Source organism: Acinonyx jubatus, chromosome E2 (genome assembly GCF_027475565.1).
Source record: "Acinonyx jubatus isolate Ajub_Pintada_27869175 chromosome E2, VMU_Ajub_asm_v1.0, whole genome shotgun sequence".
Taxonomy (NCBI): domain Eukaryota; kingdom Metazoa; phylum Chordata; class Mammalia; order Carnivora; family Felidae; genus Acinonyx; species Acinonyx jubatus.
The window spans coordinates 53356954-53383920 of record NC_069396.1 but is presented as its reverse complement, the minus strand read 5'-3'; the positions used below and the strand labels follow the sequence as shown (position 1 = coordinate 53383920).

At 53.5% G+C, this 26967-nt stretch overlaps 1 protein-coding gene across 5 annotated transcripts in view; it reads right to left on the bottom strand.

The window, feature by feature from the left end:
• MYH14 (myosin heavy chain 14) overlaps nt 1-26967 on the bottom strand; it is a 102520-nt gene that overhangs the window by 9999 nt on the left and 65554 nt on the right. For all 5 annotated transcript variants that reach the window (XM_053210909.1, XM_027037024.2, XM_053210912.1 and 2 more), the window contains 16 exons: nt 26670-26876; nt 24084-24221; nt 21616-21739; nt 20784-20955; nt 18937-19149; nt 18220-18364; nt 17492-17698; nt 15280-15384; nt 15036-15188; nt 13683-13931; nt 8539-8751; nt 6073-6285; nt 5065-5226; nt 2557-2685; nt 1859-1947; nt 1640-1763 (listed from right to left, as the gene is read on the bottom strand). In XM_053210909.1, coding sequence (XP_053066884.1) covers nt 1640-1763; nt 1859-1947; nt 2557-2685; nt 5065-5226; nt 6073-6285; nt 8539-8751; nt 13683-13931; nt 15036-15188; nt 15280-15384; nt 17492-17698; nt 18220-18364; nt 18937-19149; nt 20784-20955; nt 21616-21739; nt 24084-24221; nt 26670-26876 — 2643 coding nt within the window. The remainder of the gene's footprint in view (nt 1-1639; nt 1764-1858; nt 1948-2556; nt 2686-5064; nt 5227-6072; nt 6286-8538; nt 8752-13682; nt 13932-15035; nt 15189-15279; nt 15385-17491; nt 17699-18219; nt 18365-18936; nt 19150-20783; nt 20956-21615; nt 21740-24083; nt 24222-26669; nt 26877-26967) is intronic.

The following is a 26967-nucleotide window of genomic DNA, read 5'->3' as shown; positions in this document are numbered from 1 at the left end:
AAAAAATTAATGAGGGGTGCTCTGGTGGCTTAGTCAGTTAAGTGTCTGACTTCAGCTCAGGTCATGGATGATCTTACAGTCTGTGGGTTCGAGCCCCGCATGGGGCTCTGTGCTGACAGCTTGGAACCCTGGAGCCTGCTTCAGATTCCGTGTCTCCCTCTCTCTCTCTCTCTGCCCCTCCCCTGCTCGTGCTCTTTCTCTTTCAAAAATAAATAAATAGGGGAGCTCGAGGTGGGTCAGTCAGTTAAGCGTCCGACTTCGGCTCAGGTCATGATCTCACAGTCCGTGGGTTCGAGCCCCACATTGGGCTCTGTGCTGACAGCTCAGAGCCTGGAGCCTGTTTCGGATTCTGTGTCTCCTTCTCTCCCTGCCCCTCCCCCACTCACACTCTGTCTCTGTCTCTCAAAAATGAACAAATGTTAAAAAAAATTAAATTAAAAATAAATAAATAAATAAATAAACATTTAAAAAATCAATGAAATAATTGGGGTGCCTGGGTGGCTCAGTCAGTTAAGCGTCCTACTCTTGATTTTAGCTCAGGTCAGGAAATCATGGTTCGTGGGACTGAGCCCTGTGCTGGGCTCTGTGCTGACAGTGCGGAGACTGCTTGAGATTCTCTCCCTCTCTCAAAATAAATAAATAAGCATTTAAAAAAAATTGACGAAGTCATGGAGACACAGGTCTCTCTTTGGAAATCCCATCCCTCCATTGTCTGCCTGGCAAACTCTTAACTTCCAGCATGACCTCTTAAGACATCTCCTCCAACAGGAAGTCTTCCCTGATAGCTCCCAGCCTCCATGCGGGGTAAGAATTCTCTTCTACGTCCTCACAGTGTCTTGTGCTTCCTGCATTTTCACTTGTATTTCTGTATTGGGAGAGTCTGTCCCCTCCATCAGACTAGGATGTCCTTAAGGGCAGAGATCTGGAATGAGCCATCCCCAGGTCCCCAGCATCACCCAGAATAGGACCTCAGCCTCCAGAAGCCTCAGACAGTATATATAAATAAATCTACAAATGGAAATATGCTTCTGTCTGCTTAGCTGCCTTGCTCCTACTTATGCTTTAAAACCCCAGCCAAATGTCCCTTTTTCCACATGCTTTCTTCTGATTCTTGCAGCGTTCTCTCCCTCCCTCCCTCCATCTCTCTGCTGGACTGAAGATACTTCCCTTTTTTTTTTTTTTTTTTTTTTTTTTGAGAGAGAGAGAGAGAGAGAGAGAGAGAGACTGCACGTGAGAGGCAGAATCTTAAGAAGGCTCCATGCTCAGCATGGAGCCCAATGTGGGGGCTCCACCCCAGACCCTGGGATCATGACCTGAGCCAAAATCAAGCGTCAGACGCTCAGCTGACTGAGCCGCCCGGGCGCCCACCTCCCGGACCAAAGATACTTGTATTATCACACGTGCCACCTTACCCACGTCCACGCAGTGGATGCGACCACGTCGCAGTGCAGCGACCCACGTAAGTACTCTCGGGATCCAGCCCTTCATCGATGCCTACCCGCCTTGAGAACTCCTATTCAACCACTAAAACCCAACCCAGACATTTCCTTTTCCGTTCTGCGTCGAATGAAAGGACTGGGGATGACGCTCCCGGGTCAGTGGGGCCCCCGGGGCCGTCGCGGGGACAGGGCTGTGTCACCTGCAGGAGCAGCTTGCGGTAGCGGTCGCCCAGCAGCTCAGCGTTGCTCTGCTCCTCCTCGAGTTCCTCTTCCATTTGCCCCAGGCGCCCCTCCAGCTGCCGCTTCTCCTCCAGAATGGCTGCCCTGGGGAGAACGGGAGCGGGGCGGGGAGGGGGGAGGTGAGAGGGCAGGACGGCGGGAGGAGGGCGTCTTGCCCCACAGTTCCATGGGCCACTCACTTGCTAAGGCTGCCGTTGGCCACCTCGTCTGCCATCTCGTCCCGCTCCTGCTGGACCTGCCGCCGGGCACGATCTGAGGCGGCCAGTTCCTGGGAGGACAGAGAGGGGGGGAGGTCAGCAGTGGGGGGGGGGGGTGCTATCTGGGCACCGGCCTCCCTGCTCCTCACACCTCAAGGCTCCCAGACTTGTTTTCGCTGCACGTGAACATGCCATCCCTGGGCGAGCTTGGAACGAACTTCAGTGCACGGGCAGGTGCCTCCTAAAAGCTGTCTCCTGAGCCCCTGACCCTTGTCCACCTCTCCCTTCCTGTCCCCAGGCCCCTCCCCCTCAGCGCGGCCTCAACCTGCTCCCCCTCCGGGTGCCCCCAGGCACCAGGCCTGACCCCCAGGTCCCTTCTTACCTCCCCTGCCCCCTTATCACCCACAGCCCTGTCCATGTCGACCCTCTATTCTCTCTGCTTTATCTCTTCCCCGCGTCCCCACAGTCCCAGCTCTGGCCTTGTCCTCTCTCCCCAGACTTCCTGCCTCCAATGTCCCCCCTCCAGTCCATCTCCTTAATGGCACCAGCGCAGACCTGGCCGCCCGCTTTGCTCAGAACCCTCTCAGGGCTCCCTAGTTCCCCAGGAGGCCTAGCCGGTTGGCCCCGCCCACCCTCACCGCCCCGCCTCCACCCCAGGGCCACGCCCATCCCGGCTTCACCTCCTGCAGCCGCAGCACCTCCGCCTCCAGTGCCTTGAGGCGCTTCTCACTCTCCCGGTTCTGGGCAAAGATTTCCTCCCGCGAAGTGCGTGACTCCTCCACCTCCCGCCACAGCTCCTTCATCTGGGCCTGGGCGGAACGAAGCGAGTGAGCGGGTGCCGCCTGGCCGTGACTCATGCGGGAGCCCCTAACGTCGCCTCGGCCCTGCGGGGGCTCTTCGGTTCCCCAAGAGCGAACAAAACCCTGCAGCCCGGGGCCGCCGCAGCCAGTCCCTGGGTCACTGTGTGACCCGGGGCCAGTCCCTCCCCTGCTCTGGAGCCTCGGCAACCTCCAGTTTAAAAATGTAACAACTTAGGGGCGCCTGGGTGGCTCAGTCGGTTAAGCCTCCACTCGGTTCAAGTCATGATCTCTCAGTTCCTGAGTTCGAGCCCCGCGTTGGGCTCCATGCTGACAGCTAGGCGCCTGGAGTCCGTTTCATCTGTTTCAGATTCTGTGTCTCCCTCTCTCTCTGCCCCTCCTCCGCTCGCGCTCTGCCTCTCGCTCTCTCAAAAATAAAATAGTATCTTAAAAATTTAAGTAAGCCCGAAATAGGTGTTGTATTTGGACTCTGTGGTGATAAGAAGGATGGCACACATTTCCTGATCTCTTACCGTGGGCCAGGCCCTGTTATACGTACACACTGGCTCCCTTAATCCTACAACTCTAGCTGGTGGGGACTTGTTTCCTGGCCGGTGTACATATGGGGCAACTGAGGCACAGAGAGGTTCAGCAACGTGCCAAGGGTGGTAAGTGGCAGAGTCGGGACTTGAACCCGGGCCATATGGCCCCAGGGTTTACACTTCCAGCCACTTTGCTACCCGACCACACCACTGAGTGAGTAAAGATGCCAGTATAAGAATTCTTTCTTCCATGGCGCTTAAAGAAAAAAAACACAAACTAAACGTCCACCGCCATTAAAAAATAATACAAATAATAACCTACTGTGCAGAGAGGACAGTGAAGACAGCACTGGGCTTGGAACTAGCAGGACAATTATCATCGCTGTCATTAATATTATTACTTGTTTGACAATAGCAGCTTTTCACTGCAGGCTTTTTCTCTCAGGGAAGACACGGTTGGGCAGGTTTACTTTTGGGGGAGGGATCTTTCTAGCCTAGTGCTGCCCAGTGGGAAGACATACATCGTTTTACCTTGTCTAATGGTCACACTAAAAAGGCAAAAAAGAAGTAGGTAAATTAGGTTGAACACTATATTTTTACATAGCCTCACATATCTAAAATATTATTATTTACTTCAATTTATTTTTTATTTTTTCAATTTATTTTTTATTCTATTTATTTCAATTATTTATTTGTTTCTTATTAATTATTATTAAATTTACAAAATTTAATACATTACTAATTTTATTATTTATTTATTTCAACGATTTATTATTTCAATTATTTTTTATTCAATTTTATTTTATTATTTATTTATTTCTATTTATTTATTTATTTTAATGTTTATTTGTTTATTTATTTATTTATTTAATTTGAGAGAGAGAGAGAGAGGGAGGAAGAGAGAGAGGGGGACACAGGATCCAAAGCAGGCTCCTTGTTGACATCAGAGAGCCTGATGCCCAGCTCAAACTCACCAACTGTGATATCATGACCTGAACTGTGAGATCATGACCTGAGCCCAAGTTGGAGGCTCAACTAAATGAGCCACCCAGGCGCCCCTATTATTTCCATTTATAATCACTATAAAAATTGTGCATATATATATATATATATATATATATATACACATATATATCATAACATATAACATATATAGCATGTAATTTGGATTTCAGTCCTAGCACATCTTAGATGCCCAAGCCGCATGGGGCCGGCACCCACTTTATCGGACACTTAAAAAGTGGAGTTTTTAAACATTAGACTTTCTTTTTTAGAGCAGTATTAGGTTCAGGACAACACAAGGCAGAAGGTACCGAGATTGCCCACACAGCCCCTGGCCCCCCCACACACACACACGGAATCCGGTCATCAGCCTCCCTCGTCTGAGTGGGACGTTACAACTGATGGACGTACACCGACACACCGTTGTCATTAAAAAAAAAGAATGAAAAAAAGTTAAGTAATCTCTACTCCCAACGTGGGGCTCGAACTCACGACCCCAAAATCCAGAGTCGCCATGTTTTACCTACCGAGCCAGCCAGGCGTCCGCCAAAAAAGAATTAAAAAAAAAAAAAAAAAAAAAAAAGAAAAGAAAAAAAACCAAACCAAAACCAACCAGCTATGACTTTCACATTAGGGGAGGAACCCTAAGGCATTTCCATGTCAAAAATTCAATGAACTGAAGAAATTGGACCTAAACCCTAAGCATTTTAAGTAAAGGAAATAAAACATATGAAAAGCAGCAAGCGAGCCCTTGGGGCGCGGGTGCTTACAAAGATGCGGCTCGCGGCGCCCAGGGGGCGGAGCGACAGCGGGCCCGGCTCGCAGGTGGCTTCAGCCCCACCCCTACCTGCATCTTGCGAAGCTGCTTCACCGCGTCCTCCTTGCCCTGCGCGGCGGCCGCGTTCTGGGCTTTCAAGTCCTCCAGCTCGACCTCCAGCTTTTTCCGGGCGGCCACGGCCTGGGTGCGCTGCTTGCGTTCCTCGTCCCGCTCCACCTCGGCATCCCTCAGCTGCGGGGAGGCCGGAAGGGGCAGGCTCAGGGACAGGAGGCCCGGGCTGCCTCTCCGTGCTGGTGACACGGATGTCCACCTGCCGGCCGCTGCCCAGGCCTCCAGCGCCATTCCCCCTGCCCTCTGCCTCTCTACAGCCCAGACGGATCCCTCCTCTCCGTCCCCAGGGCCCCAGCTCTGGGCTCATCCCCTCCCCCAGCAACCCCGCCCCCCACCCCTTGCCCCCCGCTCTGCTCCCATCTCTCCCCTCCAGCCCATCCGGCCCACCTCTAGAGGGTCCTTCTACCCTCAGAGTTGACCTGCAACTCCCACCCCTCCCCCACTCCCACCCCCCACCCCTGGCTCTTCATGCAGCATGAGCCAGCTACAGACCACCGGAAATCCCTTGATGGGTTGAGTCCTGAATGAAGGGCGCAGACCACAGGAAGAGGGGACGAGTAAATGAATGAGGGAGGAAGGTCGTGGGTGAAGGGGTGTAGCAGCTCCGTGAGTACACGGGCAGGCTCAGGGAGGGGGGTGCTGGGGAGAGGAAGTTGCCGGAAATGGAGCAGTTTGGCAGATGGTGGAGAGGAGGTGGATTGGTGAGGAGGCTGTGTGTGGGTGGGAGGCCTGTGTAGACGGGGTAGTAGGTGGCTGGGTGAATGGTTTGGGGTTGACGTCCCATCGGGTATATCCGTCCGTCACTGGGACATATGTGTGGGTTGGTGGGTTATTGTGGGTGAATGCGCTGGGGAGCAGGAGGGTCCCGGGAAGAATGACCGAGCGACAGGTAGCTGAATATGACTTTCGGCCCCTCTTGCCTGCGGGCACCCAGGCAGCCTCCAGCCCCAGCCTGACCGCTTGTACCTGCTTGGCCAGCTGCCGCCGCCTCTCCTCGCCAACCTCGTCACGGCCCTGCAGGTCACGTTCGTGCTGGGCCTTGAGAGCCTGCACGGTCACTTCCAGGCGCAGCTTGGCGTCCTCGGCCGCCGTCAGTTCATCCTCCAGCTCCGTCACCTGCGTTCGCAGGTCGCTGACTGTCTGTTCTGCCACCCGGCGGGCTCGCTCCATCTCATGCACCTGGTGGGGACGGGAGGGTGAGCTCTGGGCACCTGCGGCACTAGGGAAGGGGAGGTCAGGACCCTAGATCTAGCCCAGGGCAGAGTGAGGGAAGCTTCGACGGACAAGGGGGAAAACAGCGGGTCCACGTGCACTTCTGAGTTTGCTCGTTCACTCACCATCTCCCTGACACCTAGTGCACGATGTGCCTCAATCTGAACTGTCCTAAAACATTTCACGAATAACCTGATTGCAAGCTGTGTTATCTGAAGCCCGTGAGAGTCCAGTTCAAGTGTGTGTTAGGTCGGCTCTCACTCACAGTGGGTTATTTCCTCACGGGTTTTGTGATTTTTGCATCGTGAGCTCACTTCACTCGGGCTTCGTCTTCGGTTGTGATTTTTGCATCGTGAGCTCACTTCACTCGGGCTTCATCTTCGGGGATCCTGTGCGGTCATGGGTTGAAGGCACGTAGCTCCGGAGGGAAGTGTTCATTTGTGCCAGACTCCCAGGAGAGCACCATCCCGTCTACTGAGATGTTTTTCTCAGCTTGGGCGGGGTTGGGGGGAGGGGGGGTGTGGGGGGGGGGTGGTGAGGTTCCCAGAGCTTCTGGCGAGTTGTAAATTCAAATCCCAAACACCCTGTGAGGGCAGATCCGGGCTTATGAATTCTCAGATCCTCCCCCACTCCCACCCCCGCCCCATCCCTCTCTTTTAACTGTCACCGCCTCAGAGAAGCGTCCCTTGACCTGTCAGGGCCTGTTATCCACACTCCTGGCCCCGAGCCCTTCCTCGACTCAGCCTTAGTCACAACGGTCATTTAACATGAGCTGATGTGTCTTTTTGTGCAACGCTCGCCCCCACACTGGACTGTGAACTCCACAGGACAGGGACAATATCTGCATGTCCCCACTGCCCAATGACCCGCTTGGAAATTCTCATCAGTGACCGGGTCTCCTTCCTTGGAAGAGGCCAGCTGGTTTCCCCTCCTACCAGGCACCTGCCAATCAGCTTTGCTTGCTGGAAGGAATTAAACTTTCTCCTGTCAACACCCTATTTCCCACAAAGTAGGCATCTGGAGGCGCCACAAGTAACTTGACAGTTTTCCGTAAGTAGAGACCTTAGTAGTTCCAGTAGGAGCTGGAGTTTTGGCTTTAGTCTCCCTGGGGCTACAGGCCAAGGGTAGGTCGCGGGGTGAGGGGTTCTCCCCAGGCCTGGTGGTTCTCTCCAGATCATCCCTGGAGCGTGTGGAGAAGATAAAGCCTTTATCTGATGTGCCCACGAGAGGACGTTGTTTGGCAATAAGGAAGGACGTCGGGAGCGCCTGGGTCCAGCCTCATTGAAGTGCGTATTCTGTCCGGTGCCTCCCATCAGCGGTCATGGTGGCTGGTGTCCCTGGACCTGGCCTTGCGGCCACTCCATAAAAATATTTATTTATGTATTTAGTTTTAAAAAAATGTTTTATTTACTTGGTTTATTTTTTCAGGGAGAGGGCATGAGTGGGAGAGGGGCGGGGGGCGGAGAGCAGGGGATCTGAAGCGCGTTCTGCACTGATGGCAGATAGCCCCATGCGGGGCTTGAACTCGCCATCCGTGAGATCACGCCCTGAGCCGAAGTCGGACACTCAACGGACTGAGCCACCCAGGTGCCCGTCGGTGAATACATTTACTGGGCAAACTTAAGGAAGGATGGGGTGAGGGGCGTGGCGGAGTTTTCGGAAGGCTGGGACACTGGCTGGGTGAGCGGGGACTGGGGGACAGGCGTAGGGGACTCCTCACTGGCCTGTGAGCCAGGGAGGAAGACAGAGGCCTGGGGAGGGTGGGGAGCCTGTATGTGCTCAGTGGGGGGCGGGGTGGCTTCCTTACTTCCTGCGTGTATGTACAAACACAGGTGTCTGGTGGAAGATTCCCCTCACACTCTGTGTATTTTTTGTGGGGCGGGGGGGGCGGAAAGAGAGCACAAGTGAGCGAGGGGCAGGAGCTCACCCGATATGGGACTCGAACTCACAAACTGTGAGATCAGGCCCTGAGCTGAAGCGGATGCCTAACGACTGGGCCACCCGGGCGCCCTCAGCGTGTGTTCCGTGAGCGCCTGTTTGGGGATTGGCTCTGCTCCCACTCTGTGCGCGGCATGAACACGTGACTCTGACGGTTGGTTCTCCCCATGTCCCACGCGTGAGAGCCCACACGTGTGTGTGCGTCTCCCAACGTGAGGTGTGCGTGCGCCGCCCACATGTGTGTCTTGGGGAGCGGGCCCCCCTGGCTCCCCCCAAACTCACGTTCTTGCCAACGTCATCCTTGCTGCTCAGCAGGGCCTCCATCTCCGCCCGCAGGGCCCGGTTCTGCCGCTCCAGCTCCTCCCGCGCCTCCTGCTCCTCCTCCAGGGCCCGGGTCAGGGACAGGGTCCGAGCCTCGCGCTCCCGGCCCTCCGCCTCGACCCGCTCACGCTCCTCCACCGCCCGCAGTACGGCCGCCTTCTCCTCTGCCAGGAGCTTCCGGGTGGAGGGAGATGGGGTGGAGGAAATAGATTAGCTGAAAGGAGTGTACAAGCGGACGGGGAGGAGGGAGCAGCCAGGGCCAGAGAGAAAGAGAGACAGACGGACAGACAGAGGCAGAGACACAAGAGGGAGGTAGAGGGATTAAAGTTGCAGCTGTGCCCAGCTCCTGAGTGGATCAAACTGACGAGCCCCTCACTCTAGAAACCCACCAGACAAAAGGGTGTTTCTTCCTCCTGGGGTGGTCGTAACAGAGAGCAGGTACGTCATTTTTTACAATGTACTTCAGCCTTTGCTGTTTTTTGGTTTTTTTTGTTTTGTTTTGTTTTAAGACACAGAAATTAGCAACAAGAAAAATCACAAGATCTGCCAAAAGGGAAGAGAACAGGGCTCAGAGTCAAGAGAAAAACCAGTCTGTGGAAACAGACCAACGGATGACCTCCACCCTGGGATCATCACAGGAGGACTTTAACTACATTTAGTAAATGTCAGGACCGGATGGACACAGTGTGTAAAGACCCACAGCTTTTTCAGGAGGGATTTGAAAGTAAAACAGACCCAATTAGAAGGGCCAGGACTGAAAAACATCATATCTGAAATCAGCAAGTCATTGGAGGAAACTAAGAGCAGACTGGACACATCAGAAGAACCAGTAAACTTGAAAACAGGTCGATCTAGGGGCACCTGGGTGGCTCAGCTGGTTAAGCATCTGACCTTGGCTCAGGTCACAATCTCATGGCCGGTGAGTTCGAGCCCCGAATCAGGCTCTCTGCTGTCAGCACAGAGCCCACTTCAGATCATCTGTCCCCCCTCTCTCTCTGCCCCTTCCCTGCTCTTTCTTTCTCTCTCTCTCAAAAATAAATAAACATTAAAAAACAAAACAAAACAGGTTAATAGAAATGACCTTGATAGAGAAAAAAAGAAAAAGCAAAAAAGATCATAAACAAATTAACCGGGCTTTAATGACCTGTGTGGGAGCGTCAAGCAGTCGACTGCACCGGTATTTTGAGTCCCGCAGGAAGAGGAAGAAAAAGGAAAGGAAGAAGTGAAACGGTCTTCATTCATAGAAAATACGGTCACCAATGTAGAAAACCCAATGGAACCTATAAAAAAAAATCTACTCTCACTCAGATGTGAGTTCAGCGAATACATTGTAGGATTGCAAGATCAATATATCAAAATCTATTGTATCTCTATACACTGGCAATCAGAAACCGAAATAAAAATGGAACCACTGAAAATAGCATCAACAATACAAAATGCTTGGAAATAAATCCGACAAAAGATGTAAAAGATGAACACAGGAAACTAAAAACATTCCTGAAGGAAAGGAAACCTAAACAAATGGACCCATGGACCACGTTCCTGGGCCAGAAAACTCAGCGTTATTAGGATGTCAGTTCTTCCCAGATCCATCTATAGATTGAACACATTCCCAAACCAGGAGGATTTTTCTTCTGTGTGTAGAAACTGACACACAGATTCTAAAATACATGTGGAAATGTGAAGGACCTAGAAGAAATAAAACAACTTTGAAAAAGAAGAAAAGATTGGAAGGGCGCCTGGGTGGCTCAGTCAGTCAAGTGTCCGAATTCGGCTCAGGTCATGACCTTGCGGTTCGTGAGTTCAAGCCCCAAGTCAGGCTGTATGCTGACAGCTCGGAGCCTGGAGCCTGCTTCAGATTCTGGGTGTGTGTGTCTCTCTCTGTCCCTCCCCCAATTACGCTCTGTCTCTGACTCTGTCTCTCTCAAAAATAAATAAACATTAACAAAATTTTTTTAAAAAACAGAGAGCTGACACTACCTGATTTTTAATATATACATAAAAACAAGTCAGTAAAGAGAGTCTTTTCAGGGGGCGCTTGGGTGGCTCAGTCGGTTGAGCGTCTGACTTTGGCTCAGGTCATGATCTCACAGCTCGTGAGTTCGAGCCCCACGTCGGGCTCTGTGCTGACAGCTTGGAGCCTGGAGCCTGCTTCGGATTCTGTGTCTCCCTCTCTCTCTGCCCCTAACCCACTTGCATTCTGTCTCTGTCTCTCTCAAAAATAAATAGACATTTAAAAAAATGTTTTTTTAAAAAAGCCTTTTCATCAAATAATGCTCGAACAATTTGATAGCCATGTATAAAAAATTAGTCTGGAGCCATGACAGCACCATATAAACAAATTAACTCAATCTGGATCAGAGACCTACATATAAAAGCAAAAAGGAGAAAACCTCTGGAAAAAAATACAGGAAACCTCTGTGACCTTGGGTCATGCAGTATTTCCTCAGACACAATATTAAAAAGCATGGTCCACAAAATGACAAGTTAATAGATTGGACTTCATCAAAATTCCAAACGGTTGCTCTTTGAAAAACTCTATGAAAGCAAAAAGATAAGCCACAGACTGAATGAAAATGGTTGCAAAACAATATATCTGGTAAAGAACTTGGATTCACCATACATAAAGAACTTTCACAATTCAATAAGAAAAGAAACAATGCCCCCCCAAAACAAAAGAAACAACCCAACAAAAAAAATGGGCAAAAGATTCGAACAGACACTTCCCCAAAGAGTTTGCATGCCAAAAAGCACATGAAAGGTATCCAATGTTGGTGCTCATTAGGGAATCATGAATTCACGCCACTACATCCTATTAGAAAGATTAAGGGTTTTTTTTTTAATATTATTATTTTATTTTTATTTTTCAGAGAGGGTGTGACCAGTGGAGAGGGGCAGAGGGGCAGAGGGAGAGAAAGAAAATCTTAAGCAGGCTTCACAGTGCAGAGCCCAGTGTGGGGCTCAATCCCATGACCCCAAGATCATGACCCGAGCGGAGATCAAGAGTCGGACTGAGCCACCCAGGCACTCCAAGAAAGACTAAGGTTTTATTCGTAATAGTCAAAAGCTAGAAACATCTTAAATGTTCATCAATAGGTTAATGGTTTTCAAAATGTGGTTTATGCAGGAATAATACTCAGCAGTAAAAAAAAAAAAAAGGAAAAATTATTATTAAAAAAAATTGGGGGGGGGGTGCCTGGGTGGCTCAGTCAGTTAAACATTTGACTCTTGGTTTCATTTCAGATCATGATCTCATGGCCCGTAAGTTGGAGCACCGCATCAGGCTCTGGGCTAGCAGCACGGAGCCTGCTTGAGATTCTCTGTCTCCCTTTCTCTCTGCCCCTCCCCTGACTGTTCTCTCTCTCTGTCTCTGTCTCTCAAAAATAAATAAACATTTAAGAAAAATCTTTAAAAAATGTTTTTAAATTAATAATCTCTATGCCCAACGTGGGGCTTGAACTCTCCACCCGGAGATCAAGAGTCACTTGCTCCACCAACTGAGCCAGCCAGGTACCCTGAGGAATGAAATATTAATCCATACCAAAACATGGATAAATCTCAAAATAATTCTGAGTGAAAGAAGCCAATCAAAAAAAAAAAAAAAGATTTATATGAAAAGATTTTATATAAAATTCTAGGAGAAACAAGAAAATAGACCCTGGATAATCAATGGTACAGTATTTTTTTTTTTAACGTTTTATTTATTTTTGAAAGAGAGAGAGACAGAGTGTGAGCAGGGGAGGGACAGAGAGAGACACACACAGAATCTGAAGCAGGCTCCAGGTTCTGAGCTGTCAGCACAGAGCCGGATGCAGGGCTCAAACTCACGAACGGGGAGATCATGACCTGAGCCAAAGTCAGACGCTTAAGTGACTGAGCCACCCAGGCGCCCCTCAATGGTAAAGTATTAAGCAGTCAAAAATAGATGCATTTGGAGTCTGAGAAGAAGAGGAAAGAGAGAGAATGGGGCAGAAAAATATTAAAGAAATAACGGCTGAAAATTCCACATTTCACAAAAACACAAACCCACAGCCAAAGCTGAATAAATACAAAAACCCACAGCCGGATAGATCATAGCCAAACTGAGAATCAAAGATAAAGAGAAGAAAATTAAACCAGCTAGAAAAACATCATATTCCCTACAAAGACACAGGATTTAAAAAAAAAAAAAAATTGCTAACTTTTCATCTGAAACAATGGAAGTCACAGATAATGGAATGACCTCTTCAGAGTGCTGAAAGAATAAACCGTTTACCTCGAATTCAAGAGCCCGTGAAATAAATATCTTGCAAAAACGAAGTTTTGTAAAAGAATGAAGCACATTTTCTAGATGAAGCACAGAGAGGTGGGGCAATTTGCAGAAGCTACACAGCCAGAAGGGGCTGAGCTGGGATGGGAACCTCAGGGGTGTCTGACCTTAATGCCCCGGATTTCTGTGATTTTCATTGCACTCTCAGAGTGCCAGATATGATATGAGATATGATATGTGCCAGAGCTTGATATGATACCCAGCTAGATGGGCAAACTGAGCCCAAAATGGGGGTACACAGGGAGTCAGGAGGAGAAGCAAGATGGGTTATTTCATTTATTCCTCGTATGTACCCTCCGGTGCACCTTCAGGATATCCTGGCGAAAAAAAGTGGGTACTACCAACACTTATTTTGGGACAAGAGACATAAATCTGGATGGATGGGAGTCCTATTTTCCAGAGATTTAGAAGAAAGAAGCATCCTGGGGCGCCTGGGTGGCTCAGTCGGTTGAGCCTCGGACCTCGCCTCAGGTCATGATCTCGCAATTCACGAGTTCAAGCCCCAAGTCGGGTTCTGTGCTGACAGCTCGGAGCCTGGGGCTTGCTGGGGTTCTGTCTCCCTATCTCTGCACCGCCCCCCCCCAGCCTTGCTCGTGCAGTCTCTCTCAAAAATAAATAAACATTTTTTTTAATTAAAAAAAAAAAAGAAGCATCCTGCCTGAGCACCCCCCCCCCCCGCCCCCGAGTTCACAGCTGAGCTGTGACAGCGCGTATTACCAGTTCCACGCAATGACCATGACCGTGGAAGCGTGAAAGAGCATCCCGACTCCCCACCGGGCAACCTGCGGTGCCCCACCTGGTCGAACTTGCGCTGCTTCTTCTCCAGCGTGCTCACGAGCTGCCGCTGTTGTTCCAGGTCCACGGTGGCGTCGTCCAGCTCCTGCTGCAGCCGGCGACGGCCCCGCTCCAGCCGCTCCGCCGCCTCCGTCTTTTCCGCCAGGCGCTGGGTCAGGGCCTCGGCCTCGCGCGCCGCCCGCCGCCGCGCCTCCTCGCCGGCCTCCAGCGCGCCCGCTTCCTCCTCCTGGCGGCGCCGCCACTCCGAGAGCTGCGGGGAGGGGGCGGGGGGGGGGGGGAGAGGAGGAGTGGGTGACAGTCATGGCTGCCACCGAGGTAGTGCCCCATTTCCCGGACGAGGGGACTGAGGCCTGAAGAGGGAAAAGACTCCCGCCCTGGGCTCTTCTGCCTTGGAGGAGGGTTGAGGTGGTGAGTTCTGTGAACCTCAGCTTCTCTGGGGGATTAAAATGACTCCCACGGGGACCCAGAAGATGAATCAGACTTGGATTCTGCCCTGGGGAACCCCCACTCTGATGGGAGAGACTGAGCGTCAGGGTCAGGGTGGTGGAGGCTACGGTAGAACAGGCATGGGAGTCCACAGGAGGCATTTAGAATTTGCTAAGAACATTCCAGAGAGACTTCCTGGAGGCGGGGGCATCTGAGATGGGTCCCGAAGTATGCAGAGGAGTCTGCCAGTTGAAGAAGGATAGTTACAGGCACGCATTCATCACTCATTCATTCAGCGGGCCTGTCTCCAGGCCTCCCATACGTCAGGCTCCCACATGTTGGCCTATGCTGAAGAGCGAGATCGAATTCCCATAGGGTCCCCCTTTCAAGGAGCGCGCAGCCTGGTAGGGGAACCCATGGGCAGAGAAAGTTGCAGCCGGAGGTAACTGAATGGGGACGAGGAGGAAAAAGGGCACAGGAGCTCCAAGTGGGGGCAGTGAGGGACTTCCCGCCACAGGAGAGGCTGCCGTTAAGCCCTGAAGAGTGAAAAGGGTGTGTCGTGTGAGATGGGGAAGGAGGTGAGACGTGAAGCCAGCAAATGCGGGGCTGAGGGGCGCGGGCTGTATCCCAGGGGCGCTGTCATCAGGGCAGAAGCAGGGGGCAGCTCTGTGGTAGAAAGACCGCGTGGAGGATGTGCTGGAAGGGGAGAAACTGGAGGCGGGGAGACCCGCAGGGAGGCTCAGATGAGGATCCAGGTGTCAGAGGACGAGGCCCGAGCAGGGCCAGGGCTGTGCGGACACAGAGCAGGAGCGAGGCGGATCGGATGGGCTCTGCACCGACCCTCTGAGGGCTGCGGGAGGGCCAGGGACGAGGAGGGGGGCCGCCAGGGGTGTGGCAGCCCCCCCAGGGCTCCCTCCAGGACTCTCACCTGGGCCTGGGCGGTCTGCAGCTCCCGGCCCGCCCGCTCCCTGGCGACGGCTTCCTCGTCCAGCTGCTCCCGCAGCCCCGCCACCTCGGCCTCCAGGCCTCGCACCCGGGACCCCAAGGCCAGCTTCGCCCTGGTCTCCTCTTGCAGCAGCTCCTGCACACGGAGGGCAGAGCGGAGGTCCGGTGAGGGCGGCGGTGGGGAGGCGTGGGGGGCTGGGCGTGGGGGCAAGGGGGGGCTGGCTCACCTGGGCATCGTGAAGCTGGGCCTCCGTGCTGCTCAGCTCCTTGCTCAGCCGGATGGCTCTGGACTCGGCCTCACTCAGGGCCCCAGACACGTTCTCCAGTTCAGCCTGCGGGGAAGGGGCACCTTCCAGTGGCGGCTTCCAGCCGGTGGCCCCAGCCGCTCCTCCCCCTCACACCCCTGCCACCCTGGGCTGGCGGGGACGTCAAGTGGGGCAGGTGCTGTGGAAAACAGCCTGGCGGCTCCTCAAACGGTTACACGACAATTCCACTCCTAGGCATGTGCCCACAAGAACGGGAAACGTAGATCTCTGCAAAACCGCGTAGGGAATGTTCTGGGTGGCACCATTCGCCGTGGCCCGAAACGTGGACACTACCCAAATGTCTACTGGCTGAGGCACAGGGAACGAAATGGAGCGTCTCCGTACGATGGAAGGAATGAAGTACAAAGGAACAAAGCGCTGATAACGCGCTACGGCACGGGTGAACCTTGAGAGCATTACGCTGGGTGAAAGACGCCAGACCCCAAAGGACAAACATCGTATGATTCCACCGATACGAAACGCCCAGGGCAGGGAATTTAAAGAGACAGAAAGGGGAAGAGGGTTGTGTTTGGCGGCGGGGGGGGGGGGGGGGGGGTCGGGGGGGGAGGGGAGGTAGGGGGGACTGGGGGATGGTAGCTGCAGAATATAGTATTCCTTTTGGAGGGTGATGAAAAACCTGGCTGGCTCAGTCGGTGGAGCACGCGACTCGATCTTGGGGTTGTGAGTTCAAGTCCCACGCTGGGTGTAGAGATTACTTAAAAAAATATTCGGGGGGCGCCTGGGTGGCTCAGTCGGTTGAGCGTCCGACTTCGGCTCAGGTCACGATCTCGCGGTCCGTGAGTTCGAGCCCCGCATCGGGCTCTGGGCTGATGGCTCAGAGCCCGGTGCCTGCTTCCGATTCTGTGTCTCCCTCTCTCTCTGCCCCTCCCCCGTTCATGCTCTGTCTCTCTCTGTCTCAAAAATAAATAAAACGTCAAAAAAAAAATTAAAAAAAAAACATTCGGGGTGCCTGGGTGGCTCAGATTGTGTTATGGCCAATGGAATACAAGCAGAGTGATGGATGCACATTTTGTCACTTCCTCTCTTTCCCGCTTCCTAAGCAGGATCCCAGATGTGCCCATAACCCAGATCCGACTCTGAAGACGACAATGCTCTCAGGGGTCATCAAATCGACAAACTAAGGAACCGGGATCTGGGCTGACCTCGTGGAGCATAGTATCCTGCTGGCCTCCACTGCCTGCCCTGAGTCTCCTTCTCGAGAGGGAAAGACACATGCCTTTTATTTAAGCTGATGGATTCCAGGATGCCTTTGTGATAGCAGCTTAATTTTTTACCCTAACCCCAACGCACTACTTTTAATTTGGACACTAAAAACTGTAATGATGTTTTCCCCTGGAGGAGTTGGACAATTACAATTCGCTCTTCCCTTCGTTTTTTCTGCTTCTTTGTATATTCTCAGTACCGCAAAAGTATCGGTCATTTAGTTAAAAAGCATAGTAAGATTAAAATTTAAAAGTCCGCATTTCTTGGGGCGCCTGAGTGGCTCCGCCGGTTGAGTGTCCGACTTCAGCTCAGGTCGTGATCTCGCAGTTCATGGGTTCGAGCCCCGCGTCCATCGGGCTCTCTGCTGACAGCTCGGAGCCTGGAGCCTGTTTCAGATTCTGTGTCTCCCTCTCTCTCTTTCCCTCCCCCGCTTGTGCTCTGTCTCTCTCTCTCAAAAATAAGTAAACATTTTTTAAAAGGGCTGCATTTCTTTAAACAGTCACAGTGTGATATTGTCCCCACACAGTTCCACGCGTTCACACTGGGCTTTTCCAATCAGAATACGGATTGTTTACGGCTTCTAGGAGGGTGGGAGTCATGGTAGGGTTAAGAGGTACAGGCTCAGGCATGCCTGGGTTTGACTTTAGGCTCTGGAGGGGTCTTGGACAATCAGCTTCACCTCCCTGGGCCTCGGTTTCCTTGTGTGTAAAATGGGAACCATATTAGCACTTCCTTCAAAGGAGAAGTCGGGAAGATTTGGTGAAATACACAGGATATTCGGTACAGAGTATTTGCTCACCAAACACTAGCTACTCATGCGTGACTGTGTTGGAGGAGTTGGAAGGGACGACAGGGCTGCCGTGGAGCAAACCGAAGCCCAGAGAGGTGGCCCGGCTGCCCCACTCCTCACCTGGGCTCGCTGCAGCTTCTCTGTAGCCTCTGCTCGTGCCCGCTCCCCGTCGCCGGCCCGGCCCTGCACCTCCTGCAGCTGGGACTCCAGGCGGCGCCTGCGCTGCTCGCCCTCCTGACGCGAGGTCTGCAGACTGCTCAGCTCCGCCCGTAGCTCAGACACCTCGGCCTCCAGGGCCATCCGGGTCTTCTCCCACGTACCTTTGCTCTGGCAAGGGAGAGAGACCGGCGAAGATTTATGCTTCCTCCCTCCACCGGGCAAACTCCTGCTTCAGGGTCTTGGCGCTGGCTGATCCCTCTGCCTGGAACGCCTCACTGGTCCTTAAATCCCCAGACACCTTCCTGCCCCAGGGCCTTTGCACTGGCTGTTCCGGCGGCCTGAAACATGCTTCCCTGTGGCACTGGATGGCTCACCCCCCACCTCCTTCGGTTTTCCACTCAGATGTATGTTTCTCCCAGTATATATCATGAATGTGTCGATATTGTTCAGTCTTTGCCTCTCCCGCTAACATGTGAGCTCCACCACAGAGAGCAGTCTGATACACCACGGGGTCCCCAGGACCACCCCCAGAACATGGTATTTGCTCCACGTTTGCCGAATGAAATGAAACAAGAGCAAAATGGACACACGAGGAAACACGAGCCGGCCTAGAACCAGGAAGCCCCTCCTCTGCTCCTGGCTCCCCCTCCCGCAGCCCCTCAGAAGCCCCCTTTCCTGTCCCAACCCACCCTCCGGGCCTGTTCCAGCTGTTCGGCCAGCTCTCCCAGGGCCTGGCCGTGGCGCTGTCTCAGCTCCTGCACCGCCACTTCGTGAACACGCGTCTCCTCCTCCAGAGCCTTCTTCAACTCCGTCACCTCCTGCTCCCTCTTGGACCTTGCATTGAAGGAGGCGAACAGGGAACAGCATTTCAGAAGAGAGGCAGGGCCTTTGGGGGAGTCCTCTTGACAGCTGGGTATGCCTCCTTTGATTGTTTCCCTTCAAGGAGGAGGACCTCACTCTACATTCCCTAAGGGGTCTGGGCGGGAACCGTGGGAGGAGTGTGGCTTTGAGGGTGAACTCCTGCGCATCCTTCAAAACCCTACCCAAAAGGCCCTTTCTCAAAGGAAGTCTTCCTGGACTTCCTCCACAGACACGGTTTAGGGGCTTTCTCTTTCCACCCACAATGCCCTGTGCTGCTCCCTTAGAGCACACTTTGTTCTCGATTGGGTCCCTTTGCCAGAATCTGCCGGGCAGTTCCTGGCAAACCCCTGTGTCTGACTCATCTCCTTCCCCCAGCTTGGCCCAGACTAGGGGCAGAGCTGATGTTCCATAATCAACTGGTGAATGGCTAAACCTTTGCGTCCATGGAGGGCTCGCGCCTCAAGTCCTTCTCCCCACCGCCCCTCGCCCCGCCCCTGCCCCTCACGGACCCCGGCTGTGCCACCCGCAGGGCAGCCCGGCCTCACCGGAGCTCCTGCTGCGCGTTGGTGGAATCCAGCGTGTCCTCCAGCTCGCTCCGTAGCGCCTCCAGCTCCTCGCCCAGGTCCCTGCGCTGCTTCTCTGCCTTGGCCCTGGCCGCCCGCTCGGTCTCCAGGTCCTCCTGGGCCTCGGCCAGCCCTGCTTGCGCCTCCCGCAGGGATTTGAGCAGCTGGGCCCGGGCCCCGCCTTCCTCCTCCGCCCTGGGGGGGGACAGGGGCCACGGAGTTGGTACGGGGACAGGCAGAGGGCAGGGATGATTTCTGGGGGCGGGGAGGCTTGGTGTGGATTTGGGGGCGGCCCATCCCGGGGTGAAATCCCAGCTCAGCCCTTGGGCACATGCTCAGTACTCAGAGCCTCGGTTTTCTCAGCTGTAAAATGGGAATGACACCACGAGTAACCACAGGGACGCTTACCGAGCTCCTGCCACATATGACCCTTTGCTTTATCGTCTCATTTAATGACCACACCGAATGAGGAAACTGAGGTACAGAGTGGGAAAATACTTGCCCAGGTCACACGGTCAGCAAGTGGCAGAGCTGACCCCAGCAGCCTGCCTCATGGCCCCCGTGAGACACGGCCTCTTGCAAAGAGAAGCCGAATGGAGGGACAGCATGGACCGCGGGTGAAATTGCTCATGGGGCACCTGGGGGGCTCCCTCGTGAAGCATCTGACTTTGGCTCAGGTCATGATCTCACGGTTCATGAGTTTGCGCACCGCATTGGGCTCTGTGCTGACAGCTCGGATCCTGGAGGCTGCTTCGGGTTCTGTGTCTCCCTCTTTCTCTGCCCTTTACCTACTCACACTCTGTCTCTCTCTCTCTCTCAAAGATGAATAAACATTAAAAAAAAGTTTTTAAATAAAATCTTTACAAAAAATAAAATGGTTACATAAAATTGCCCTCAATTAAAAAAAAAAGAAAACATAATGATAATGGGTGAATAAAATAAGGAGAAACAGTAACAGACACACCCGCGTTAGCCGAGGGCTTAGGGGACACCCAGCGTTTTATCAGCGCTTTCTTATTTAATCCCCACACTAACCTTAGAAGAAATCGCTCCCATTTAAAAAAAAAAAATTTTTTTGGTTTTAATTTAGCGAGAGAGAGCATGCGTGGGGGAGGGACAGAGAGAGGGAGAGAGAAAGAATCCCAAGCAGGCTCCGAGCTGTCGGCGCAGAGCCCCGCACAGGGCTTGAACTCACGAGCTGTAAGATCATGACCTGAGCTGAAATCAAGAGTCTGACACAACCGACTGAATCACCTAGGCACCTCCTGCAATCTCACCCATTTTCCCGACGAAGAAACCGAGGCCAGGGAGGCGATGCCCCAGGAGCGAGGTCAGGTGGGCAGCAGTGGGCGGGGCCCGAGCGTGAACCCGGGGGCCAGACAACGGTGCGCGCTCTTAACCACGCACACAACCTCTCGCATCGCTGATGGTAAGACACACGCTTTTCCCCACGTTTTAACGACTCTGACCCTGAGCTGCACCGATAACCAAGGGCTCTGCGACGGCGGGAAGCACAGCGGGGGAAAAAGCATTCGCAAATACCGAGCACGGAATCTGGCGCACAGTAGGTGCTCCCTGATTGCGAATGCCCGGGATTCTAATAATGCGATTCCTCTCGCGGGCACGGCGCTTGTCGGATCACGGCTGATCCTGTTTCGCGCCCGGACCCGGGCAAGTTACTAGACCGGCGGGGCCTCGGTCCGCCCTCTCCCTAACCAGGCGGCCTTGGGGCTCTCGCCAGGTCCAGTTCACAGGAGGGGACACTGAGGCTCCGAGGGCGCGGGTGGAGGCTCCCTGGGGAGCCCCGCGCGCGTCCCCGCCCCCCGCACCTGGCCAGGGCAGCCTGCAGTTCCACGTCCTTGCGGCCCAGCTGGGCCCGCAGCTCCTCCGCGCGCTGCTGCTGCTCGGCCATCTGCTCCTGCAGCTCCGAGCTCTCCCCGTCCAGCCGCCGCTTCAGCTTCTCCAGCTCCTGGCGGCCCTTCTCCTCCTTCCGCAGGCGGTCTGGGGGCGGGAGTGGGGGGGTCACGCACCGGGGCGCCGCCCCCAGCGCCCGGCGGCTCCCCGAGACCCGCGGCCCCGCCCCCGGCAGTGGCCAGGGTGGGGGGAAAGCCGCCGCAAGGCATCTCCCTCTGCGCCCCCCCCTTTCCAACGTCGCGGACCCTGGGCCGGACCCCCAGGTGCTGTCCTCTCCTCCTCACCCCCAAGTGACTGCCCTGCTCCTGCTCAGTGCCTGTCTCTGCCCTGTCCTCCCCTCTCTGCCTCCGCAGCCTCCTCCTGCACCCTGTCCCTTCTGCTTCTGTGACTGAGTCCATAGCAAGGGGCGGAGAGCCCACCGTGTGTCTAAAACAGTGGGACGGTCAGAGAGAGAGGGTGACCCAAGACGCCATGGAGAGAGCAAGAGAACGGCCATCGAGAGTGACAGAAATCACCTAAGAGCTGGGAAGGCACCCAATCTGTCTCGAGCCATCTTTCCTGACCCCCATTTAACAGATTGGACCGCTGAGGCTCCATAGCGCAGGAGACTCACCCAACATCCACCCCGCCCCCCAGAACGCAGGAGGCTCCTCCAACGTCCCCACCACCACCCCGGGCCGCGGAGCGCGCACAGGCCCCCCCCACCCTGTGCAGGCTCCCCTGGCTTCCCCGGGGGGCGGCGCTCACCCTCCATGTCCGCAATCGTGGCCTCGTATTTGAGTCGAAGCTTATTGAGGCTCTTGATCTTCTCCTCCTCCTCCGCCGCCTGCGACGAGAACTCGGCCAGACGCTCCTCCAGCAGCCTCCGCTCCTGAGGGACGTGGGGAGTGTGGGGGCGGTCAGGACAGCCCCCCTCCACGCTCATCTCCACCCTTCCCTGAGCCTTCTGCTCCCAAACCCTTCCCTCCTCTCCCATCTCTCTTGGGTCCGCAGACCCGCCCACCGGTTCACACCCAGTAACCACCAGGTAGATGCCATGGTTCCATGCACCCCAGGCATTCATTGACCCGCTTGCCCACTCGTGGGCACTGAGGTTCCTTCCAATTCGTTTTTGCGATTGTAAACAACACTGCGCGAACATCCTTGCAGGGCGGGCGCACTCCAGTGCCTCCTGGATCCATACGGCTCAGAGTATGGTTTGTGGGCCAGCGGCATCGGCACCGAACGGGAGCTTTTTGGAAATGCTGCATGTCAGGCTGCACCCCAGACCCACGGGATCAGAATCTGCATTTTAACAAGCGTTCCATGGGATTCCTGCACACGTTAGCATTTGAGAAGCACTTTTCAGACCGTGAGTGGTTCTGGAAACCAATGCACTGTGTTCGCACTACCCTTAAAAAGAAATAGAGGGGCGCCTGGGTGGCTCAGTTGGTTGAGCGCCCGACTTCGGCTCAGGTCATGATCTCGCTGTTCGTGGGTTCGAGCCCCGCATCGGGCTCTGGGCTGACGGCTCGGAGTCTGGAGCCTGCTTCGGATTCTGTGTCTCACTCTCTCTCTGTCCCTCCCCTGCTCGCACTCTCTCTCTCTCTCTCTCTCAAAATTAAATAAACATTAAAAAACTTAAAAGAAAAGAAAGAAATAGAACAGAGGAGAATAGAATAGCCATTGCACCAAAGGAACGTTCCAGAAAACCCCTGTGCGTCTTTGACCTCTCATCTCAGGCTTCACTGCGTCGAGGAAGGCTTCCCTGACTACCCCTAGAACAGTGGAGGGACCTTCATAGTCTTCTTTTCTAACAGTTTTTTTAATGTTTATTTATTTTTAAGAGAGAGAGAGCAAGCGGGGTAGCAATAGAGAGAAGGGAGAAGAGAGGATCTGAAGAGGGGCTCTGCGCTGACAGCACAGAGCCCGACGTGGGGCTCGAACTCACCAACTGTGAGATCATGACCTGAGCCGAAGTCAGATGCTTAACGGATTGAGCGTAACCGCAGGCGTCCCTAACAGTTCATAACTGTGCACGATATGTGATTATATTTATTCCCTGTGGTGACTCATCTAGCATCCCTTTCCCCCATCTCCCTGTGAGGACATGAATGGTTTTCTAGTTTGTTCAATGCCATTGCCATATACCCTGTGCCTAGCCTAGTCCTCGCTGTGACGGGTTAAAGGTGGCGGCTGATTCTTCACCACGTCCCCACCCAGGGACAGAGTCTAATTTAAACCCAGTGAATCTGGGCTGAGCCTATGAGGGCTTTAAGTTCAGCGGTCTGCAAACCACAGTGTGCAGGTCAAACAAATCTGGCCCACCACCTATTTTTATAAATAAAGTTTTATTGGGACACAGTCACGCTTGTTGGACCATGTACGATCTGCGGCTGCTTTCACGCTATAACGGCAGAAGTGAGTGCTTGTGACAGAAACACAGAGGCCTTCAGAGTGTGAAATAGTTGCTGTCTGGCCTTTTACGGACAGTATTTGCCAGGCCAACCCCTGATCTATAGAATTCAGCGTAAGTGGTGCTCTGTCAGTTCCAGAGGCTCCTACAGGGCCTGGAGGCTTTTGCTTCCCCTCCTCAGAGCCCTGAGCTGTCAGTTAAGAAATCCAGGCTCGGGGCGCCTGGGTGGCTCTGTCAGTTGAGCGTCCGACTTTGGCTCAGGTCAAGATCTCACAGTTTGTGCGTTCGAGCCCCGCGTCGGGCTCTGTGCTGACAGCTCGGAGCCTGCAGCCTGCTTCAGATTCCGTGTCTCCCTCTCTCTGTCCCTCCCTCCCTCACGCTCTGTCTCTGTCTCTCAAAAATGAATAAACGTTAAAGAAAAAATTTTTTTTAAGAAATTCAGGCTCTCCTGTGGGGACAGAAGCCACACAAAGGAGCATCGAGACACGAGACGTCCACACCCAGCCACATCACAGTGACTGCCTAAGAGAGCCATGGCTGACCCACAGAAGGATGGGACGTAATGAAATGGTGCTTGTCTTCAGTCACGTGGCTCTGGGGGTGGGGGGGGTCTTACGATCTATCAGCGATAGATAATGACACACAGTAGTTGCTCAATAAATACCTGCTTGGGCGAAGGTATGAAGAGAAAGGGTCAAAGGGAGACACGGCTGAGACTGCGAGCCGGAGACCCCTAGAGGTGGGGAAGACGGAGAGAGAGACCCACGCGCCCCCAGTGCACCCACCGCCTTCTGCCCTTGGGGGCTCACAGGCCACTGACCTTGCTCAGCTTGGCATTCTGATCTTCTAAGAGTACCAGATCTTCCTCAAATTTCTTCAGCTTGGCCTCCGTGGTCACCTTCTCCAGCTGCAGCTTCTGCCGCGCCCCTTCCTCTGCCTCAAGGTGGTTCTCCAGCTCCTGGAGGGGGCGTGGGGAGGAGAGATCAGGACCCAGGGGTTAGGGTGTGATGTGACGGCTAGAGTGGAGGGGACGGTCCCAAGCCCCTAGGGCTCGTGACTCAGGTCCACACTCTGGGCGAGGCTGGGAAGGATCAAGCCTCTACTGGTCTTCCTGTTTTCATCCATGAGCCCTGAGCCTTCACGGAGTACCCGGTGTGAGCCAGGCACCGTTCTAGGCACCGAGGGTAGATGAGAAATCTTTGTCCTTATGGAAATCACGTTCTTCTTCCTTTTTTAAGTTTATTTATTTATTTTTGAGAGAGACGGAGACGAGTGGGGGAAGAGCAGAGAGAGAGAGAGAGAGAGAGAGAGAGAGAATCTCGAGCAGGCTTCGAGCTGCCAGGGCAGAGCCTGATGCGGGGCTCGAACTCGCGAACCGCAAGGTCATGACTGGAGCGGAAACCGAGAGTCAGACGCTTAACTCACTGAGCCACGCAGGTGCCCCTGGAAATCACGTTCTTGTGTGTGCATGAAGACTATAAACCAGAAACATAATGAACATATCCTAGAGATGGGCACTGTCCCCTGTGGCACCGCCCAGGCACATGTGGCAACGTGTGGTATGAGGACCGGAAATTAAGGTTGTGGGACAGCATGGATGGATGTCAAGGGCATTACGCTAAGTAACGTAAGTCAGAGAGAGAGAGACCACCGTACGATCTCATTCGTATGTGGATCTAAAAAACAAGAACAAAAACTGAGCTCACGGATACACAGAACAGGTGGGTGGTTGCTGAGGGTGGAGTCTGGGGGAGGAAGAGCCAACGAAGGGGGTCAAAAGGTACGAACTTCTAGTTATAAAGTAAATAAGTTCTAGGGATGTAACACACAGCGTGACTGTGGTTCATGGTACTGTATTGTGTATTTGAGACTTGCTAAGATAGATCTTTTTTTTTAATGTTTGTTTATTTTTGACAGCATAAGCGCCAGAGAGAGAGGGGGACACAGGATCCGAAGGGGGCTCTGCGCTGTCAGCCCAGAGCCCGACGTGGGGCTCGAACTCACAAACCGTGAGATCGTGACCTGAGCGGAAGTCGGATGCTTAACTGACTGAGCCGCCCAGGTGCCCCTAAAATACTAGATCTTAAAAGTTTTCACAACAGAGGGGCACCTAGGGGTGGCTCAATCAGTTTAGCGTCTGACTTCCACTCAGGCCACGATCTCACAGTGCGTGAGTTCGAGCCCCGTGTCAGGTTCCGTGCTGACAGCTCAGAGCCTGGGGCCTGCTTCAGGTTCTGTGTCTCTGCCCCTCCCCCACTCACACTCCATCCCTCTCTCCTTCAAAACTAAATAAAAATTTTTTTAAAAAGTTCTCACACTGGAAAAAAAAATTTTTGTTACTGTGTAAGGTGCCGGATATTAACTAGATGGTGATCGCTTTGCAACATACGTGAATACTGACTCACCATGTCCTACACCTGAAGCTAATATTACACTGTATGTCCATGAAACCTCCACTTTTTATAAAAGGGTTCAGTATTATGGGCTGCCTCCCTATCTGGTCTTGGAAGGACCCATAATGGTCTAACCACATGTCTTCCGCCCACCCACCCTCCCCTGGCCCCATAACCCTCCGTATCACGGGGACCGGGCACAGCGCTGGCTTGTGCCCTCTTGGTGGACTAATTATTCAAACAAACCAATCACATCCTCCTGCAGGAACCAGGGGTCACCTCAACCTCTCGTTACGACACAGCCTGCCTCCCACGGCTGTGGCCTATTCATTCTATTCCTGAGTCCAACTCCTGTGTGGCTCTCTGGGGGTGCGGTGTCTGCCTCCCGCAGGCTGTATTTAATAAACCGCTGTCTTATCTGTCCCGAGTCTCCTGAAATGTGGTCAGTATGACTGAGGAACTGCCTTTACCAGCTTATTTAAATGTTATTTCATTTAAATTTAAAAGCAGACACTCGGTGAATCACTGGGAAAAAATTTTAAGTACGGAATAACTCGGGTACCTAAATCCACCTTTTCAAACGAAGAAGTCATAAAACATAAACGCAGGTGAAGTTTCACTGCCAGTGAAAACTTAGCATCCGAATCCAAAGGTACCATAAGTGTAAAACACACACTGGGTTTTGAAGGGGAACAATGACAGGGCAGCCAGCCTGGGAATGCAGCAACCTAGAGACAAACGGAGCCAGGAGAGGGACAGAGAAAGAGTTCAAAGGATAGCAGCTGGATCCAGCCATGCCTGAAGCTTATGCATTCTGGAGTCTCCCATTATTGGAACCAAAAAAAAAAAAAAGAGAGAGAGAGAGACAGAATTTTTTTTTTTGCTTAAGCCACTTTGAGTCGACTTTTCTGCAAATTCATGGCCCAAAGAGACAGGGGTTTGCACAAGCCAAGGTTGCCAAGGTAGACAGACGGGCACGGGGAGGGGCGACCCGTGGGCACGCAGAGGCCGACCTGTATATGCTGCTGCAGTCTCTTCTTCTCGGTTTGCAGCTGGCGGCTGCACTCCTCCTCCTCGCCCACGCGGGCCTCCAGCTCCGACACCACCAGCTCCAGCTCCTGCTTGCGGGCTGCCAGCCGCCCGCGCGTCTCCTCGGCCTCGGCACACAGCTCTGCCTCTGCCCGCAGTTGCTCTGCTAGGCGGGTGCGCTCCTCTTCCAGCTGCGGGCAGGGTGGGAGGTCAGCGCTCAGCAGGCACCACTCCCAGGACAGTCTCAGGGGAGCACCGGGTCCCTCCTGCCTCCTGATTCGC